Source organism: Notolabrus celidotus, chromosome 15 (genome assembly GCF_009762535.1).
Source record: "Notolabrus celidotus isolate fNotCel1 chromosome 15, fNotCel1.pri, whole genome shotgun sequence".
In the NCBI taxonomy this organism is placed as follows: Eukaryota; Metazoa; Chordata; class Actinopteri; order Labriformes; family Labridae; genus Notolabrus; species Notolabrus celidotus.
The window spans coordinates 19,581,088-19,601,879 of NC_048286.1; the positions used below are offsets into that span (position 1 = coordinate 19,581,088).

The following is a 20,792-nucleotide window of genomic DNA, read 5'->3' on the forward strand; positions in this document are numbered from 1 at the left end:
GCACACCAGAATCTGCATGGCTTGAGTTTGAGTAAAACAGAAACAAAACATTCATATTCATTCCTAACCAAAAGAAAAAAAAAACACCTATAGAAAAGAGTTTAAAGTACCCGTTTTATTTTGAGCTCGGTTCTGATAGAATAAAATGGTATCACACACAATTTCTATTCATATTCTAGCCTAGATTAGTTTGAAGCGATCTAGCCTTCGTGTTGAGTAAGACCCTATTGATCAACACAAGTAGTTCCGAGTCTTGGATGTGTGTGGGTGCTTGATGCTTGGATGTACATAATTCCAATAAAAGCAACATGCCTGTGAAGTTTGACTTTTTTGCACCATTACAATACTTATAGGCAAATCGTTATCATATATTCTGCTCCATGAAACACATTAATGCTCAGTAGTACACATATATGGTTCTTTAATGTAGTTGCATTGTACTAAAATGCGTTCATTTTCAATGGGCATGTACGTGGCTGAGACAGGTGCAACCCAAGTATTTCAACATTAACATATTAATATAACATTATAGTCATTATGGCCTTTAGAGCGATGTTTTATTGGGAGGTGGGGTTGTGCACTATAGGCCCCTGTGGAGCAGCCTAAGCTTTTGTCATTAATGGCATTTTCCCCCCTTACATTACTTTTACTTTTATACTTTAAGAAGTTTTGAAACCAGAACTTTTATACTTTTACTTTAGTAAAAAGCTTGAGTTGATACTTCAACTTCGTTAACTTCGTTACTTCAACTTCTTCAGAAGTCTTTTTAAATCCTAGTATCTATATTCTACTTGAGTAATGAATGCGAATACTTTTGACACCTCTGATTATAACAACACTCGAGAGTCTAGGTCTGATCGTGACCACAGAGGAAAATAAACTGTGTGAATTTGGTGTGTTTCATTTCTGAGATAACTTTCTTACAGTCAAAGTTGCCAACCCTGATACTCTGGGTAATCAATAGGGTTGCATTTAGAAAGAAAACAGCACTGTGGTCCTCCCTGCGTGTGCTTTTTCCCTCAGCTAAATGGTGATACTCTTTAAATGCACATCATGCATAGCCAAAAATGCTAATACAGACACAGAACCCACTCTTCCTATAGAGTTACTGTAATGCCTCAGAAGTGGTCATACAGCAAATATATCACACTGAACTCTGCACTAAGAACAGAGAGGCTCTCTGTCTGCAGCATATTGAGAGATTTGACGCTGGTCTGCACTCTGCCTGCTGTGACCCCACCCCTGGTAAATACAGGGTTGGAGGTTTCCTCTGTGGATAAAAATACCCTTGGTCCTCAGCAGAGAGGGAGAAAAGCCAGAAGTTTTCTCTCCTTGGCGCCTATTGTGCTTGCAAACCTAAATACTTCCACACTCTTTAGTTATTTATTTTGTTTATTTATTTTGTTTTATTATTCAGGTGCATACAGGTCTCCCATTCAGAGTGGTGTTAAATAATTTTATTCAATGTATTATGTGTAGCAACTGTTTGGAAAAGTGTACTTCTCCGGTACTGTGGAGAGCTAGGTTTTTACTATTCACAGTGCTTTCCCTTGCTTTTGTCTTTTGTCCCTCTTGAGCTCCCTTACTTCACTTGTGACATCATCATTGTGCTGTGTGAAGTTCAGTCAAGTTGGAAGAGGCCTGCAGCTGGGGAAGCTTCGGTAATAGATAAACCAGATTGATATCAAAAGTTAGAAAAGCCCCGCACCTCTGATTGTTCTGAGATTGATCTCCAAAGTGCATGAAGAACTTCCTGTGTGGAGAAACAAGGTTTTTGCCGGCTGAAGTGAGCTGAAAATTGACTGTGAGCAACTTCCTTATTTGAGCTTGAAGCTACATTTGATGTTATGGCGCCTAGACGTCCAAGCAGGTGAGGAATTGCTTATTGTTTAGTGTCAAAACAACTGTTCAAAGGCCAGTTTGTTCTTGGTGAAACAATTCTTAGTTCATTTCATGTCATTTTGGCTGCTTAGGAAGACAAGACTAGTTTGTTTTAACAAAAGGCCAAGTCTAAAAGATCCCACACATTGTGAGTATATACCTTGATGACATAACTTCTGATTAATGTTGATTTTCTCTTTACAGACACAAGAATGCCAATGAAAATCTTCCCATTTCTCTTCCACATTTTGCATCTTGAAATGAGGAAGAAAATGCTGGAAAATCAAATGTGATCATATCTGCTCCTGTCACAAATTGGACGTTGACTTACGAATAACTCTGATAATGAGTCACAGGGGAGGAGAAGAGAATCAGGGGACAGGACTGAGTGACGTCCTTGACTCACTGGTTAAAGGAACTCCGGAGCGGCTGTTAAGCCTGACACTCCAGCTGGGTGAGTCTCCTGAAGATAGAATCTTACACGCCCTGTGTCTGATCGTTCTCCAGAGAGAGGCGCAGGCCCTGGAAAAACTCCAGACTCTAAAGGAAAACCACCTTGCTCACCATCTGGCTGAAAATTGGCAGCTGAGTGGAGGTAAATTAGAAGAATTCCGCGTCCGCTGTGGTCACTTTCACGAGTCTAAGGGACAATTTCTGGCAGCATTCGCTCGTATTTTTAAGGTGTTGTCAGAACAAAAGCTGTGTGATCAACAACTGAGAAATCTGGCATATAAGAGAGCTGTCTCCAGGGATGACCAACAAACCAGCAGTGGTGGAGATCTGGAGTATTTTAAGCTCAGAGAAGAGGCTAAAGAGGTCTGTGGTCCAGAGTTTGCAGAGTGGATGTATTCCTGCACAGATCTGAAGTCTGGGTCTTACAGTGATCCTCTTAAAAGTCAAAATGAAGGAATCACAGCTTTAAATGTGAGTCAGTCTCAGGATCAGTCAGAGAGGAGGCAAAATATGCCCTGCACACTGCAGGCCAGCTGCTCCGTACCCTCTTACCCGTCTGAACTAGAGATCAGTATGCCCGCAACAGCCCCATTTGGAGATGACAAAGGTACTGCAAAAACATCAGAGGAATCAAAAATAAGCACCCCAGTCTTGCTTGTCGGTGAATCTGAAGCAGAAAGTTCACCTCAGACATCCGAGGAGCTTGAATCCGTTAGACCTCCTCTGTTAACAGGGAAGGAAAAGTCAGGGATGTTTGAATCACCTGAAGCGAGCAGCAAGTTGAACAGTCTTATCCATCCAACTCCAAACCAAACTAACAAACCAACCAGAGAACCACAACCTGCTGCAACAAACATTTTCTTGCCCAACCTACCAATTGCGAATGAAATGAAAAGAAGTACTAGTGTAGATGAGGAGGAAGAGGAAATTTTTTATGCATTTGTTATCTTACACGCACCAGAAGATGTAGACATGGCAGAGATCCTGAAAGAAAGACTGGAAAATGTCACGGGTCAAACAGGCGCAATTTTCTCTGAGGACTTTGCTTTAGTTGGAAGAAGCACTCTGCGCTGTGTAGAGGATGCTATCAACAACTCAGCCTTTACCCTCCTGCTGCTCACCCGCAACTTTGACACCCCCATGCAAGAGCTTGAGGCAGACTCAGCCCTGATTAACTCCATCAACAGGAAACACAAGTACAACACAGTTATCCCTCTGCTGCCGCAGGAGAACTGCATGCCCAGAGAGGACATACCCCTAGTTATTCGGACAAAAAATCCCCTCTTGGAGAATAAGAACTTTGACAGAAGAGTACAAAAGGCGATAACTCCAGCAGTGGTTAAAAAACAGAGAAAGCTCTGGACAGAAGAGCAGATGCTGAAGATGCAGAAAAAGAAACAGGAGGAGCTAAAGCAGTCAAATGAGCACCAAAAAAAACTTCTCAAAGAAAGTAAAGCAACAGAGATGTTGGAAAGGGAGAAACATTTACTGGGACAAAGACTTCCTCTCGGCCCTGGGTTGCCACAAGATCAGGATGGTGGGGATGGCAGGGCTGTGTGGCCTCAACAGCCAAATATACATATTGAAAGGGCAAACTACATCATGATTGGTAATGACTCTCGAATGACTGTAGGTTTGCCTGGAGGTGCAGACAATGATGATTCCATTTACAGAGAGGGGGAGAGCGAGGAAGAATAAAGATAGGTAATTTACTTTCACAAAATTACAGAGATTATCATATTTCATTAACACTAACATAAATATGCTGTAAAAATCACTGTGAGGATGTCCCAGCAGATGTTTTGTTGTGGGTAGACCATGCAAAAATTCAATAAAACTGTCAAATCAGGGCATTTAAGTGACATTTTAAGGATTTAAAGCCATAGAATAGTCTCCTGAGTAGCTCAGAGGACTGTTAGGATATTTAGCATGGGACTGCCACCTACTGACCAACATAAGAAATACACTTCCTTTTCAACATAGCTGTAAGAGCCCACTTTAGGCTCAAGGGGGCACCACTGTAACAAGTTGGTTGTTTCTCATTCCCTTTACAGGAGTTTCAGAGCTAAGTGTAAAAAAAAAAAGCCACTGTTTTTAAGAGGACAGTAATAAGTGAAACAAAATACCTCAGCTTTAAAAAAAAATGTATGTTGTTTTGTTTTCTTGTTAAAGGTCTTTGAAAAACGTTGGCCCGATATTGTTTGCACTATTTGCTTGTGTTTAAAGTTGTGTGATAAACTGTGTCATCTTGTTTGGGAAGGTGCTTTTTCAAAACTATATAATTCCTATTCTTAATATAATCCCATCCACGTGGGCAAAGATTCTAAAACTGATGCCTCAGACGAGGCCCCACAGTGTAACCCATTTTGCTGTATCTATCCCTCTAGCTAATTCTGCCATCATTGTATGCTGTAGATATGATGGAAAGAAGTTTTTAACTGAGAAACCTTTCATACAATTTAAGGGAAACATGTACTACGCTGACTTATTAAAATCATTTTCTGGTGAACTTATTTTTGTTAATTAGGTCTTGAAATTAGTTTTTATGTGTTACATGTTTCAGGTGAATCCAGGCTTGAGGATCTAGATGTAAGCAAAGTGTCATATTATCAGAGCAGGATTAACATAATATAGGTTTTTGTCTGTCTGAATGGGAAATACTTCAAAATGCCTCTATTTGACACTATATTCACTACTTAGAGCCATTACAGCTGTCCAAGTTTCTACCTTGCTGCCAATATGGAGACAATAAGGAAGAATATAGTTTGTTTTGCTACCTTTTGTTTAAATTAAGGGGACATGACATGTTTTATTTTTTTCCTAAATGCCAAGAAATGAGGTGAAGTAGTATTTTCCCTGCATGTAGATATTTGCTCCATCCTTCTTTTATAACTCTGGTATAACTAGATGCAGCTTGGGCCCTTAAAGTCCTTTATCCTTCTGATTATCTTCACATAAGAGTCTGTACAGGCTCTTCATAAGAAAATCCTCTGACCTTCTGACCTAATAGCTTCTTAAAAAAAAGTAATGACAAAAATAAATCAATATTTTTCAAGAAAATCCACATTATGGAAACAGAAGGCATCCATCTTTTGATCAAAGTAAAGGCTTGGGTAGAGAAAAGTTATGCAAGTTTATTGGGGTAGAAGTCTTAGAAAACAATTAATTGAAAAACTGGTTTATAAGCAAATCAACTGTTGTCTTATTTCCCTATGGGGTTTATTTTAAGGGAAAGGTATTTTCTTGTTCAATAATAAATATTTGTGATCAAAATTAATTGTCCGAAAATTGTATTTTTCTTTATTGCAAAGCCATTTTTCTTTATAAGCGAGACCCAAGTTGGATTTTTTTAAACATTCATTATAAGGTGGGTTGTGCTAAGACTGAGTGAAATGTTTGGGACACGACTAAAATGAGCATTTTACCTAAAACACATTAGAATACTTATGAAAAAAAGTGTTTAAATTGAAGAAGCAGTTTGGTGTTGGACTACAATGAAATATAAATATATACAGTTGTGCTCATAAGTTTACATACCCTGGGAGAATTTATGGTTTCTTGGGTAGTTTCCGTTGTCTTTATGACATAAAAAGAGTAAACACAGTTGTTTGATAAAAAAAAAATGCTTCACCCAACCACTAACCATGAGTGAAAATAAAATATTTCTCTTATTATTAATATTCTCTGAAAAATGGCCAAAAAAAACACAAATTCTGCCAGGGTATGAAAACTTATAAGCACAACTGTATATAATTATTTATGATATTTTTCACTGTATTTTATAGTAATATTTGTTTTTAAAGTGGGGACGGGTTACAACTTCTGTTTTTTAGTTCCTTTCATTGAGGTGTTTAAGATTCTACTTCAAAATTATAGATGTCCAAGTTAAAATGGTTACGGTAGGCTACTTTATGCAATTTCTGTGACTAAAATGCACATTTTACTTAATACACAATAGAATTCTGATGAAAAAAAGTATTTCAATTGAAGAAGGAGTGTGGTGTTGAGCTACAATGCAATATATATATATAATTATTTAGGATGCATATCACAGTTTCATTGTAATTTTTAGTTTTAAAGTGGGGACGGGTTACAACTTCTGTTTTTCAGTTCTTGGTAGTTTTTACAGATGATCAAATCAAATATCTTCCTTCTACAATTTTGTGCATTTGTATAGCCTACATTGATGTCATTGGGACAGAAAAGGCCCCCATGTGGTGCAATGCCCTTAAAAAAAAAAAGACTTCCAAAAACTTTACAAATCGAGAATTAGATGTTTAACATAAAATGTCTCATATCTGCTAAAGATGACAATTTCTATTTCATTGAGGTTTTTAAGATACTATTTCAAAATTGTTGATGTCAAAGTTAAAATGGTTACTGTGGGCTACTTTTTGCTATTTCTGGTGTGTTTCAGACATTGGCCTATCTAGGCTGTAGCCTGAATGTACAGGCGGTATATTGCTACAGAGTAATATTTACTGAATCATTTGGTAAAAAGTGTATTTCATGCTCAGATGCTCCATGGAAACAACATCTGGGACTTTGCAATCCTTCTGCCAGTGAACTCCACCTTGCTGCTGTGAGTGCTGACTGCTGTCAGGACTGAGAGGACTGGGTGGGTGGATCGCGCATGCGCAGTGCGCTCTATCCTCCGAATAGTGCGGCAGGAAAAGCGCAGGGAAGACGCCGCGGAGAAAGAAAGATAAAAGGGAGGAGGAAAACAGTTAGACTGGAAAAAGAGAAACAACATGGAGGTGAACAGTGTCTTTAGTTAGTGAGAGAGGCCGTCCTCTGGTGTCGGACTCCAGCTGTCCGCCTCCGCCGCTCAGCTGCTCCGTTATGTCGGATAAACATGTCAGGGAATGGAAGAAATCTTCAGAAATCCTGCTGCTTAAACTGCGCTGTGCCATCAGGATTTAAGGATATCTCTGAAAAATTGAGGGGAAGAAAACTAAGGATGGTGCTCATGTAATCTAAAGGGGGCTCTCTCTCTGTACCCAACTCGTCGTGCTCTCCCACCAACCAGGCCACGCTCAAAGTTTTTCTTTTTTTCTGGAGAAGGGGAAATTTTGCTGCATTGAATTCCTCTGGACGGGATGTCATCAGCAGTCAGGAGAAATTCCTCAGGCTGACTGATCCTCCTTCTGCACTGAAGCGAGAGAGGGAGAGAGAGAAGGGGGGAAAGATGGGAGATGCTGCAGATGACAGAGGGATGAGACGGACCTTCATCGTTCCTGCCATCAAGAGCTTCGATCACTACGACTTCACCAGGGCCAAGATATCATGCAGCCTGACGTGGCTTGTGGCCAAGGCATTCGGCTCGGGTAGGTAGTGGCGCCTTATAATCCTGTCATCTCTGGATTCAGTGGAAAATATTTTGAAGATCATCATCTTAATGTGTCATAACATAGACTGATGTTGAGTCGGACACAGGGGTTAGAAGCAGGGCTAAATGTAAACATCAGGCATTGACCACACTCACATCACAATACTTTCCCCTCTTTGATACAAACAGATGTATTTCTCCTTTTTCTGTAGACAAGCAGCAGATTGACAAAAATAGATCTCAAAATAAACTAGTGTAAAGTTTTGCTCTCTTAGGCTTCACATTTCTTACTCATGTATGTGTTTACATTGCTGAGTTTTTCCATAATGCTTTCATTTGAGATCAGAAGTCAGTCCTTGCTCAGAACACATTTTATTTTTTTAGTTTTATTTTTTAGTTTGGAATCTCAGTTGGAGTTTACAAATTGTACACATTTACATTTGTTACTTGTCATCTATAGTGATCCACCTTGTTTTTTAATTTTACAAGACAGAACTAAATAAAAACAAAAACAAAGAACAACAAAAAAGACCAATGACAGAACGTGGGGTGTCTGTTTCACAAGAAAATAATAAATACTTTGATATACAGAAGTAAGTTTGAATACCTTAAACAAAGGAAGGTCTTTTTGTAGAAATAAAAGACATCCACTTACTCAAATGTGTCTTTCTGAAGCTTCAAATAAATTATTTGAAGAAATTAAATCATACCAGTCATCGATAGATGGTGGGGCAGGTGTAAGCCATTTTCTGTTTTTTGCTTTCCTGGCAGCTATGCTCAATATTCCAAATAAATACATTTTCTATTATTGGATGTGTGGAGGTGTCCAACAAAGAGCTGGTCCCAACTAAAAGTCACATTTGTATCAAATACCTCCCTTAGTTCTTTATGTATATCAAACCAAAAAGGGTGTATAAGAACACATTTCTTTGATTGAACTTGTTGCTGATGCTAATTCTTCCTCACTGCAGAAGTCAGGCCAAACCTATTATGTAAGACTGCTGATCCCTACTAACAAGATTCACTTAAGGGTGGCTGGTCACAGATACATGCTTAAAGATTGTGTGGTCTCAGAAGTTAAATACGCAGGATGTGTGGATTATTTTTTTATTGAATGACTTAGTTAAACATGTCAAGTGCAAATAGTGCAAATGCTTGTTGAAAATTTGACTTATTTAATTCAATTTAATTCAAAACCTTTATTTATTCTCAAAAAGACATTGAGGTTTCCCTCATTTTCAATGTCGTCGAGATCACAGGTACATTAGAAACAACAAACACACACAATCATTCACAAAATACAAGATTAATTAAAGCAGATACAATCTGAGATACAGTGGTCAGAGATCAAAGTCTTTGAAAAAGAGGAAATGGATTTCAACTTTAAAGTCTTATGCTCATAACACTTTAACAAGACCCAGTCCAAACTTCCAATCATTTAAGATATTGTATCAAATCCTCTCAACTAGGAAGCATGTAACAGATAATATCTGGCGTATTTTCATGTACAATTACCTTACCGGTTTTTCTTGTGCTCTGAAAAAATATTACTTTACCTTGCACAGGAGACAAAGTAACCTGAAGCAGGGTATGTGGCATATTTGTTTGAAAGAAATTGAAACAATCCATATTTTGGTGTTTTAAAACAAAAACTAATCAGTTAAGTTTCATAGAAGACAAGAAGCAGTTATTTGAGCACTTTTTATAGTTGCTTGAAAATGACATCATCAATTCAAGACCCAATCTCCCAAAAACTTGCTGCTAAGTTTTCATTAAAAACAACTGAATAATCATATAATTTGAAGCCTACAATAGTTTTCACAGTCTCATTGAAATTGAGTCATATAGTAAAACAATCTGCATTTGTTTACAGATAATCCTCCTCCATACATGACTACATGTACAGTATCTTAGCTCTGGCCTGTCTCCTGCCCTCCAGCTTTGGCAGCCTGAACTCATAAGGGGAAACTCCTGCCTGTTTTTGAACCCTAAAGGTTTACTCGTGCTTCTAATAAGCGCTTTAACCAGCTCCTTAGTACTCAGAGTCTTCAAGGAAGCAGCCACAACATAGACAGAGAGACCTTAAGACAGACCACTGAATCACGCCCATTGATTCCACAGTGAGTGCCAAACAGAGCTGCACACAATCCACTCGTAACGTTAAAGAGAGAGCGCCATAAAAAGTAGAGGACATCAACATGTGAGAGAGTTGTTCTCAGTTCATAAGACTTACGGCTGTTAGCATACTGTAACTGCCTCCATGTTTATTCCCTTCCCTCCAGTGACACAGTTTCAGCTCCCAGCACTGTTGAAAACTGTGGCCCAATTCATAACTTGTCCTCAGAGCCTTGTTTGGCCTAGTTCGGACAGATGAGCGATGGTCTGAACTCGGTGATGGTCGGATGTAACTAATCTCTTGTTAGCTGAAAGGTGTGTATAGAGACTTAAGAGAGGTTTACTTGCAAGCTGCAGGACATATAGGAAGTGGAAATATAAATGTACTCTTCCAGACAGAAAAAACACAGTTACAACAGAAGAAGAGGGAGAGGGAGATTACAACAGGAGAAGACTGAAAAGTCCCTAGCAGGCCGAAATAGGCCTATCACAGATTAATCAGTGTCTGCATACATGATAAACTTTCTTACAGCACATAAGATGCAGAAACAAGCTTGGGATGATGATATGGTACAAGGTGATGTAGTTTGTCCAGTAGAGCATGCTCAGACTCCATATAGCTTACAAAGCTCTCACAGCACTGTCTGCAGAACATCCAAAGGCACCGTTAATGCTAAGCAGATAGTGGTTTACTGTGTTTAATTATTAGGTTATTTTGAAAAGAAAGCATCCTTTCCTGGACATTAAACTTGTCGTTTTGGTGCAACACTTTCGTTTTCATTCCAGCTGAAAAATGTGATATATTGGCCGCCATACTGGTAACTGGTGATTGAAAGAATATCTCATATTGTTCAGATTATCTTGGACTGGTGTTAGTGCACGTTTACTTTTTTGAATAGGTGTGTCATGATAATCAGAGCACAGCTTTAATATTTCCACTCTGAAATCCTGATGCGTCTCAAGGCAACAAAGAGTACCAACATGGTTCGCCTCAGAGTTTAATGACAGTGCTAAAGTGCTAGGCTCATGTTAAAGACATGCTTAGAAACACATGAAGCAGCTTTGCTTTGAATAATGTGTCTGTGTCTGATGTGGTCTGTCCACAAAGATCAATTAACTCGTCAATCAATATGTGAGCAGTATTGATTTGTTTTTAACCCTTCTCTTGAGACTAATACAGCTTGTGGTTAGTGGACACCAGCTGACATTGTTTAACTTCATTCTTCATTTACTTTAATGCCCCTTCATTCTGGATAGGCCAGATTTTTGTACTACAGTGAGGTCCTGTAATCACATTTGGTCATTGAAATGTCAGACAGAAATCTGAACTATAGTTTCAGTGACGGTCAGTTCATCGAGGATCCGCTTGAGGCTGGCTCCGGAAGTACCGGAAACCACATACACACCAATTCAAAAAAGCCGATCTTTACAGCAGAAATAAACATGTTTACAGCCTGGTACAAAAGACGAGTGTAGTTTGGATAGCTCATGTCTTGATCGGCACACACTGTACGGGGGGGATTTTTTTCATATTGCGGCAATTTTGAAGATATTGAGATTACGAGTCTTCCAATGAGAGGCACAGCTGACTTGATTGACAGGCGGGAACACTGTAGCTGTTGGCTAGGAGGCTCAAAGCCCGCCTCTTTACGTCACAGTCGCTCGACAGCAACAATATGGCTGCCGCCTCCGATTGGCCTCAAAACAGCGCTTCAGAAACAGATGGATGACGTGATGGGTACTACGTCCATATTTTATACAGTCTATGGTTACATCAAATTATTAACCTATGCACCATAATAATATTGGCTGTATCACAGCAGTGATGTAAACAGCATCAGCACAGATCACCAACACTAACTTTCATTCAGCTTATTCAGAACATGGCTGGAAATGCATCTCTTTACTCTGACAACATCACTTCAAATAAGAAAAAAAAGAAAAGCCATGGGAGTATGTCCTTCAGCTGTGGCAGTGGAAATAATGCTTTGCCTCTAAAGCTGTGAGGGAACTGATCAGTGGAATCTGATGGTTTAGGGATTCTCTTGAATGGAAACATGCATCCTGCTCTACTGCAGTGAAGCAACTTCAAGGCTTTGATCAGCTAACAGCAGTGCAGGGGTTTTCTGCTCTGTCTTTCACATGTTGCAGTGCCTCAAAATGAGGGGTTAGCTCATGCGGCCTGCTAACTTATCTAGCTTGTAGTCTGGGAAAAAAAACTATTTTAAGGACAGCCATCATACAGCTCATGTTAATCATAAGGTTGGAGGTTTAATGCATATATTCTGTCTATATGTCATTAAGCAAGACTCTGAGATGGTTATAGAAAACAAAAACATTCAGTATTTTTGAGACAAAAGCATCAAGCATTGTAATTTAGAAGCTTGTATACTCAATATTTGTACATTTAAGATGTGATTATAGGTAGAATAAGCACTTAATTCTGCAGACCCACACGTTTAAACTCTTTCAGCACAATGTTTTGGTCTTCAGCCTGCAGCTTTACTGTTTTAGTTCATCTAAACGATAGACTATATAGCAAGGCTATTCATTTGAATATTTGGTCGGGCCGGATTTTCAGACTAAGGACATGAGCTGGACATTTTTAGCAGACAGTGAGCAAAGTTAACAATTTAAAAGAAACACAAATAGATAAGATAACAAACACACTCAATGTTTATTAACATCACATCCAAAAGGGCATAAACACAATAAAATAGCGGCACTAAAACTACTAAACCTATGCTGAAATACTGCTTTACTCTTTAAATTTCACATTTCAAACACCGATTTTTCGTTTTAGGGCAGATAAAGACATGCTATTTTCACCTGTACAGAACTGCTAATGTTAACATTTCAAACCCTCCTCCTCAACAACACAATGCATTATGGGTTAGTTGCTGGGTTATGGTAAGTGTTGCATTCAATGTTCGTAATAATGTTGAAATTTTTGTAAGAACTTGTCAGTGTTAGTAAAGATTTTTTTCTTGCCAGACCCAAGTCACAATCACTCGACAGTTGCTTACAGGCCACTCAAGGGTTGCTTTCAGGCCGCATGTGGCCGGCAGGCCGCTAATTGAATAGAGCTGCAATACAATACAGAGATAGTTTCTTGGTTCCTGAAGAGGCATTATAAAGCCCAAGCTAGAGTACCAGATATTTCCTCCATGAGTTGGCAGAAATTGTAAACAGAGCTAAAAGCTAAAACATAGACTTACATTTCTCAAGTGGGTCGAGGAAAGACTCCAAATGAACAATAATGTTCTGTAGAACTGATACATTACAAGTCGGTCAAACTAGCTTAAATGGACAAAACCTGTTTATTGTCTTTGGAGCTCTTCTTTGCTGAAAAAATATATTAGAGCTAGTTAAAAAAACACTTTGTACTTACAACATTTCTAAGCTAAAGTCTATGCATTGGGAATTCAAGCTCTGACAAAGACATGTAATGAGAGAGAATTAACAGTTCATTCCTGCCTGGATTTTTTTTCCCCGTCAAAGAGCAGTTAACCAGCAGAGACAAACACCGCTGACTATGATGTTGTGTATGCTGAGCTATGATCCTCATGGTCTCCAGGGGAGCAGTCCTCTCCATGCCTTGACTTCCTGTAGCAGCTACATCCTGTCAGTTTCCTCTTTGATGGCAAACACAAAGGAGAGGAGAGGGGGTTTTACTTGACGAAGCAGATTTTCATGAACTCTAGAAAATGTACTCCTCCTGCTATTGTAGTCAACTGTTTATCTTTGTTTTACTAACTTTCAAGCTTTAGTTAATCTGGTTCATCTGTAAAGAAAAGCTTTTATCTGCTGGGGACCGCTCTTCAAGCTCTACTTCACCCAAATGCCTCTTAAATACAATACTAAGATATGAATCATGCAAGTAAAGCTCATTTAACCAGCCTAATAACAAAACTAAACAAGTTGTTCCTTGATGCAGGAGGATTTGTTATGAAGTTTGATGTAACATCTGCCTGTTTCTTTAAATAGCTTCCCATCACCCAGTGTTGATTGGGGGGGTTGTTGCTAACCACAGCCACTGGAAAACTGCTGAGGCTTGATCACATGCTAAATGGATTTGTTCTGTTTGAGCTTTAAACGTTTAATTTTATTACGCTGTTTGGTTGAGCTCTTTGCTAGCAGTGTTGTTATTTAGAAGGATTAAAGCACAGAAAGCTGGTCCTTTAAGATGGATTCCTTTACTGCTCTTTGTTTTCCTCAGTGTGATTCAGAGGAAGAAAGGAAATTGCCCCACACACCAGGAATACACACTCACACAGGAGCCCGCAGTGTTTAAAAAGTGTGTCACATGCAAACTCCCGAAAGGATAGAGGTCCAGAGACAACTTAGTGTGTGTGTCACTCAGTGATAGATTTATGGCAAGAGTGGTATAACTATGAGTCACAACATGTGGTGAACAGCAACAAAGTAAAGAGGGAAGGAATGAGTCCTTGCTCTGTGTGTGTGTGTGTGTGTGTGTGTGTGTGTGTGTGTGTGTGTGTGTGTGTGTGTGTGTGTGTGTGTGTGTGTGTGTGTGAGTGAGTGTGTGTTGGGTTAAGCTATTTTCTTCAAATCAGATTTACCGAATGAGGTAACAGGATTACAAGGTAGTCCTGCTTTGTAACATACACTTCATCTCAGGCCACACACGCACACACACACACACACACACACACACGCTTTGGCTCTATGCTTAAGCTTCCCTTTCACCACAAACTGACCTGATGGCTTTGATGGGTGATTGCCAACCTGAGGAAGTCATAGCACAAGTAATGAGAACACAATAATTATAACTCGACTGAAATGATGTGTGGATGAATCAGCACTGAATACCACATATTGCTCTCAGCAATGAGGATTAGTTCAGTAGCATAGAATTCTTCACAGGCATCTAAAAGTATCAGGTTAAAGTTTCAGCTTGAAACATAAACAGTTGTGATAAACAGTCGGAGTAAGGGCCAAGCGTTACTAAGACACTGACGACACTTGTAACAGATGCAAGAATTCACCTGCTAATCACTCCCATATGTTCTGGTCCTGCCCGCAACTACAAGGTTTTTGGAGTCACATTTTTAACACACTGGGAACAGTATTCAACACAGTCCTTCTCCCTGACCCACTTACTGTCCTATTCAGAGTCCCATCTTTTGGAGTGTCCAACCATTCAGCGACCAAACGGCACATCCTAGCCTTTACGAGTCCGCTAGCTAGACACCTAATCTTGTTCAGGTGGAAGCATGTACGCTCCCTCCTTCCCATAACAGCTGGCTCAGGGAGATTCTTTGTCAAATTCAACTTGAGAAGATCCGATTCTCACTTGCTGGGTCAAGAAGTTATTTTGACAAGACCTGGAGGCCCTTCACTGAATACTTAAACAAAACAAAGTTCACCCAAATGAAGCTTAGTTGCCCCCCTTCCCCTCTCTCTTTCCCCTCTCTCTTTCCTTCTATCTATCTTTAATGCCTTAATGTTTATTTATTTATTTATGTTTTATTTATTTATTTTACCTAATTTGGTCTGTCTGTTTGTGTTTTTTTCAATTGTCCATTGTATCTTTATTTCATTATTTGTTTATAACTGGTTTCTTTTGTATTATTTAGTTAAGGATCGTTGTTGTTGTTGTTGTTGTTTTTTTTTCTTATGTAGGTAATGTGAGGTTTGGGTGGGAGGGGCTTGGGGTTATGGTCATGAAAAGGCCAGTATTAATTGTTTTATTGTGTTGTATTGAAGTACTGCCATTGGTGCACTCTTTGTATCTCCTTTTTTACACTGTGCTTACATGCACTGTAATTACAAAATCAATAAAAAGAATTGTGAAAGAAAGAAAGTAAGTAAGGGCCAAGCGGTTAAATGATAAGCTAAAACGATAAATAGATGAAACTGTTGAATTGATATTTAAAATCTCTGGATAAATAGTTATTAGATGATTAGTTGGCTCAAACAAATGTATTAACGGATTAACTAACCTGCTAAGCGTGGTGGATTAACAGCTTAAACAGCTAAGGCTTGTAATGATTATGAATGGAAAAACAGTTGAAATGACAAAAAGTGAACACTTGAAAGATAAGAGAAATTGAAGAATGGTTGAAAGACTGAGCTAAAATTGACGGCCAACAGTTAAATGTGTACAACTGCAAAAGTAGTTGATAAAGATAGCTAATGCTTGACATTACAAGGTCAAAGTGATTTGTGAATCGTTATTATAGTAAGTGATAAACAGTTCAAATGATTATCCTAGTTTTAAGGTGTGAAACAGTGAATTAAAATTAATGTATACACTATTTAGATAGTTAGCTTAAACTGAAGGATACGTGTATGAAATAATTTGTCCAAAGTAATTGAAAACCACCAAAACAACTAGCTTCAGTAAAAGACAATACAGTTACAACATCCATCCTTTGTATTCAGTAGTGTTATGCATTTATGAAATGTGGGGAGTTAAACACAGCTTAACATAGGATCACAGAGTCTGCAGGTAAAAATGACAAATTGGTTTGCCGAGTGTGGCGAACATTAGCAGAGCTAGCACCACAGAATCAAGAATCAAGAAATCTTTATTGCCAAGTGAGCTCACACACACACACACACACATAAGGAATTTGATGTGGTGAATGGAACACAGGTACTTACCAACAAGACAGTAAGGACACAACAAGACAGTGAGGACAATAAATATAGAAACTTAAAAACTGACCTTAAAAATTCTAGATATAAATAAATGAATTTGCCTAAGCCAGAGTGCAAATTTTAGTGGATGAATATAATAATAAAATATGTTATAGAATGAATTACAATATTGCACGTGGTTGTTGAGATACTGTATTGCACTGGAAATCAAGGATTGCACATGTATGTGATGTATCACAAGGGTCTTAAGTGGTTTACTGTTGATTGTTCATCAGGCCCACGGTCCTCCTTGCTGGTTAACGTCCACATGCCTCTGCTGTCTACACATTGCTCCAGTTATCTCCCATTTTAACCAGACACAGGCCACACACAACTTTATCTTCATTTTTCTAGATCAAAATACTGCCAAACCCCCCTGTGCTAGGATAGGCCAACTGTCATCTGAACTTAAGGGTTACAGTCAGTAGAGCATTATAACATTATTGCAATACAGCCTTGGCTCATGGCAGGTGGGTGCATTACAGCTTGGACACAAATATGACTGACATTCTTGGCACACAATAATACATATTAATTCACTAGCAAGGACCACGCCACACAAGGATATAAGTTGAACATTTAATGAATTAGTTGTGCGTGGTGTGCCCAGCAGAAGGAGACTCAGGATGGGGGTTCCGTCTCAGCGTTATCCTGCCGGAGCTGATCTTGACCCAGGTTGTACCTGGAAGTAGACAGGGCATAGAAGGAGCGAGCACGAGTTGAGTAGGAGAGGACAAGGAAATAGGTTAAGTGCAGTAGAGTAAGGTGAGGGAGGGTGGGTTAAAGAATCACGGACAAGCAGTTGGAGTAGGCTGGCTACGTTTAAGAAGGCTTGTCAGGTGATTGAGGGTGTGGTTTAGGCGTGGTCCTGCTCCCGAATCTAAGTTAACACCTTAACTTCATTAATTTGTTAAACCGACTAGTTATTCTGGTTCCGACTAGTGAGGGTGATGATGTTTAGTCATTTGGTTGATTGAACCCACTCTTTGACCCACACACTCTGTTCTGTGTTAGCGTCAAAATGTCCCAGTGATAATATCCTGCATGTTTCCATAGTGTACGTCATATATATCTCAGTCAGTGTGTGTTTGCAGTGCAACAAGCTTTGAGTTGATGTGGCCAGGAGGATAAAGCTCTGATGAACAGTATTGGGATGCCATAGCAAGAACAACTGTAAAACATAGAAATAGTAGCAGCATAGCTTTTTTTATTGCCTGCATGGATCCACTGTAGATGATGGTGTCACAGCAGAGATGGAGCTGGAGGACAAGGGGTGAAGATGTACCATGACCTCACTCCTTTTCTGTGTCTTCCTTGCTCCCCATAGACGCAGTACCAGAGGAGCTGGTTGAGCCTTTCTACAAGGACCAGTACAACCAGGAGCACCTGAAGCCCCCGGTGGCCTGCCTGCTACAGTCTGCAGAGCTTTACTGTCGGGCAGGGAGCCTGATCCTCCGCAGTGATGCTGTCAAACCTTTACTGGGACACAATGCTGTCATCCAGGCCCTGGCCCAGAAAGGCCTTTACGTCACAGACCAGGACAGACTGGTGACTGAGAGAGACCTGACCAGCACGCCCATACACATGGTGAGTGGAGATACTGACAGATTATGGGATTGAGAATATATTGATGTTCTGGAAGTGTTACAGCTATAGTTAAGAAGTGGTAATGTTTTGTTAGTGAACTTTGAAAAAATAAGCATATGAATCAAACAATCCAATCTGGTTATTTCACACCAACTTTAGTACATGTTGAGGTTTGTTGGTAAATAAGCTGAGGGGAAAAAGAAGGGATCATTTTATATAAATTATCCATAACACATCAAATTCAACCCAAAAATACCCCACCCAAATCCACAGATTTTATTTACAGAGCTCAAAATAACATCTCAAATTTACTTTCTTTTGAGTGAAACCCCCAGAAAAATTGAGAATTATGACAAACTGAGAAATACATCCAACATTTAAGAAGTTTCATTCAGCGTATGATGAATAAAAAGCTTAAATCAAACAGTCTTTTTTCAGGCAACTGATTATTAAATCAAGTATTTGTTCCTGGACTGTGAAAACACCAGATTGGATTGTGGTTGGAGTGTAGCATTTGTATCCCCCCCATAGGAAATTTGATAGTGTGTCTGTGTGAACAGCCCCATGTGTGGCACAGTTACACTGGCCTCCAAGATCTGTCCTGTTGAGAGGAAAACGTTGGCTAATGATGGGTTTCCTATAGCAACCCATTACTCTCTTCTTCAGCATCTGTGTCATTTTACAGCACCGGGCAAACATGACATGGCTCAGCTCACTTCATAAAGAAGATATATTCTTGTACTGTGTTGTTAATAATGTGTGCAGAACTCAATGAAAGACTTAATAAGGAAGGGATGCACAATTGCTTTCATTATTGATTGATATTAATTAGGAAATGGCCTCTAGAATATTAGATTATACAACCATTAGATCTGACCAAGAAATCTGGTTAGAGTCATTTCATAAGCACTGATACAGAATAACTCCACTGGGACTTTGGACTACAGTATATGTATCACTCCACCTCAACCTGTTGATCTGAATTCTATTAACTAAATAACATCACATGATGAGAGGTAGTAATGTGGTTCTGAAAATCAGCTCTTCTGTGATTCAGTCATGTGCTGAAAATAATCACAGTGCTGATATTCAGTAAAATGGCTCAACCTTGAGTGTGATATTGCTCTCCATACCTGCACTCATGGAATGCCACTTATCCAATCACATCACTTGATCAGGCATTACTGTTGCATACTTAATATTATATTGCAGCAGAGGGTCTTCGTCTGTGTTGGTCAAGTTCTTACTCCAGGATCACACAGACCACCAACGCAAGATTGAAAAGACAGTTTGTACATAGAGATACATTTACATTAGACACATAGGGCCTGATCTACTAAAGGTTTACGTTTATAAAAACACGTGCAAACTTGAAAGCGCGCGCAAAGCAGATGTACTAACCGGGTTCACAGAAGATTGCATCTGTCAAATGAGCAAAATAGCACGCCCAATCCATTTTGCGTGTTTGCTGTCATGACTATGCAGAATACTTACAGGTTATCAGAACGCGAAAAATACTGGGAGGAGGAGATGCAAATGTAATCATTTAGCACCCTCAATGTGGTTTATCAAACCTGCAATCAATTGCGGTCGGTGTTTTTGTGTCTCTATTTAGCAAGTTTGAAAGGCAGGTGCAAACTGGCACAGCGTTACACACAAATGGCTGCAGTCATTGTGGCGAGAAGGAGGTATAGGTGCAATGACAGACGACGGAGAGAGAGAATCTTCTGTGTGCATTTCAACATATTTGGACTGTCAGAAGTAAAAATAGTAGAGACATATCGTCTATCCAGCAATGCCATTTTTGAGCTGCTGGATGACCTAAGGGCTGATTTAGAGCCAGTCACAAAAAGGAGCCATGCCATATCTCCTATGGAAAAACTCATTGCAACCAAGCGGCAAACTCCGGTCTCAAACGATGAAGCCAATGCGGAAGTGTTATAAACTGCAATACATTGAAAATCCGCTTGAGGCTGGCTGCAGAAACACCGGAAACCACATAGATATGAATGGGAAAAAGACGATCTTTGCAGCATTAATAAACATGTTTACAGCCTGGTTCAAAAAACGGCTTGGCCCTACAAAGCTAATGAATGGTGAATTTTTTTCTAACGTGAAGGTTCAGAAGATATTAAGATTACCAGTTTTCCCAAATAAGGACATGACTGACGTGACACATAGCTATTGGCTAGGAGGCTCACACTACGTCAAACTCTGCCTGGTTGAGTTCCGCATTACCAATATGGCTGCTGCTGTCGATTTGCTTCAAAACAGTGCTCAGGAACAGATGGGTGACGTCACGGATACTACGTCCATATTTTATACAGTCTATGATTGCAACACTGCATTTTCTTGCGTCTGGATCATTGCAGCGCACCCTCACAGTTAGTGCCGGTGTCTCCCAGTGTCCACCTGTGCGTAATGAACGTTCATCTCCTTTGCTCTCCCCTGCCTCTTCATTCGCTGGCGGTTCAGTTGAAGGATCACTGCCACTGTATGACCTCTCGACTGTTGCCAGGGTATTGATGGCCATTGTCAGCCCAGACACAACACTGACCAGCTCCTCGTGTGCACAACGATGGAGTGAGTGACACGGCGACGGCGCGCGCTCTGCTGAGGCCGTTTCTGGTGTGAGCTGATTTGAAGAGTGCTGCGGGGATTGTCAGACATTTGATGAAGATTTAAGAAAAAAACAGATTTTTATTTTTTTAAAGGTGACATATCATGCAAAATTGACTTTCTAATGGTTCTTTAACTGAAATAT

The 20,792-nt window shown here is 39.6% G+C and overlaps 2 protein-coding genes across 3 annotated transcripts in view; both read left to right on the plus strand.

Annotated features, from left to right (window-relative positions):
- The first annotated feature begins 1,587 nt into the window (after nt 1-1,587).
- Nucleotides 1,588-5,611, plus strand: ticam1 (toll-like receptor adaptor molecule 1). Of its 2 annotated transcripts, none has more exons than XM_034703750.1 (2): nt 1,588-1,870; nt 2,086-5,611. In XM_034703750.1, the coding sequence occupies exon 2, from the start codon at nt 2,227-2,229 to the stop codon at nt 4,030-4,032; it is 1,806 nt and encodes a 601-aa protein (XP_034559641.1). In that variant the 5' UTR covers nt 1,588-1,870; nt 2,086-2,226; the 3' UTR covers nt 4,033-5,611. The 2 variants fall into 2 exon arrangements, with proteins under 2 accessions (XP_034559641.1, XP_034559642.1); XM_034703751.1 differs by having other exon boundaries at nt 1,588-1,804.
- A 1,372-nt stretch (nt 5,612-6,983) lies between these two features.
- Nucleotides 6,984-20,792, plus strand: part of camsap2b (calmodulin regulated spectrin-associated protein family, member 2b) — a 47,765-nt gene continuing 33,956 nt past the window's right edge. The window contains exons 1-2 of the mRNA XM_034703780.1: nt 6,984-7,661; nt 17,769-18,028. Of these exons, the coding sequence (XP_034559671.1) occupies nt 7,523-7,661; nt 17,769-18,028 (399 nt within the window). The 5' untranslated portion in view covers nt 6,984-7,522. The remainder of the gene's footprint in view (nt 7,662-17,768; nt 18,029-20,792) is intronic.

Coding starts and splice junctions, on each gene's coding strand:
- ticam1 (XM_034703750.1), top strand. CDS start 2,227: ATGAGTCACAGGGGAGGAGAAGAGAATCAGGGGACAGGACTGAGTGAC.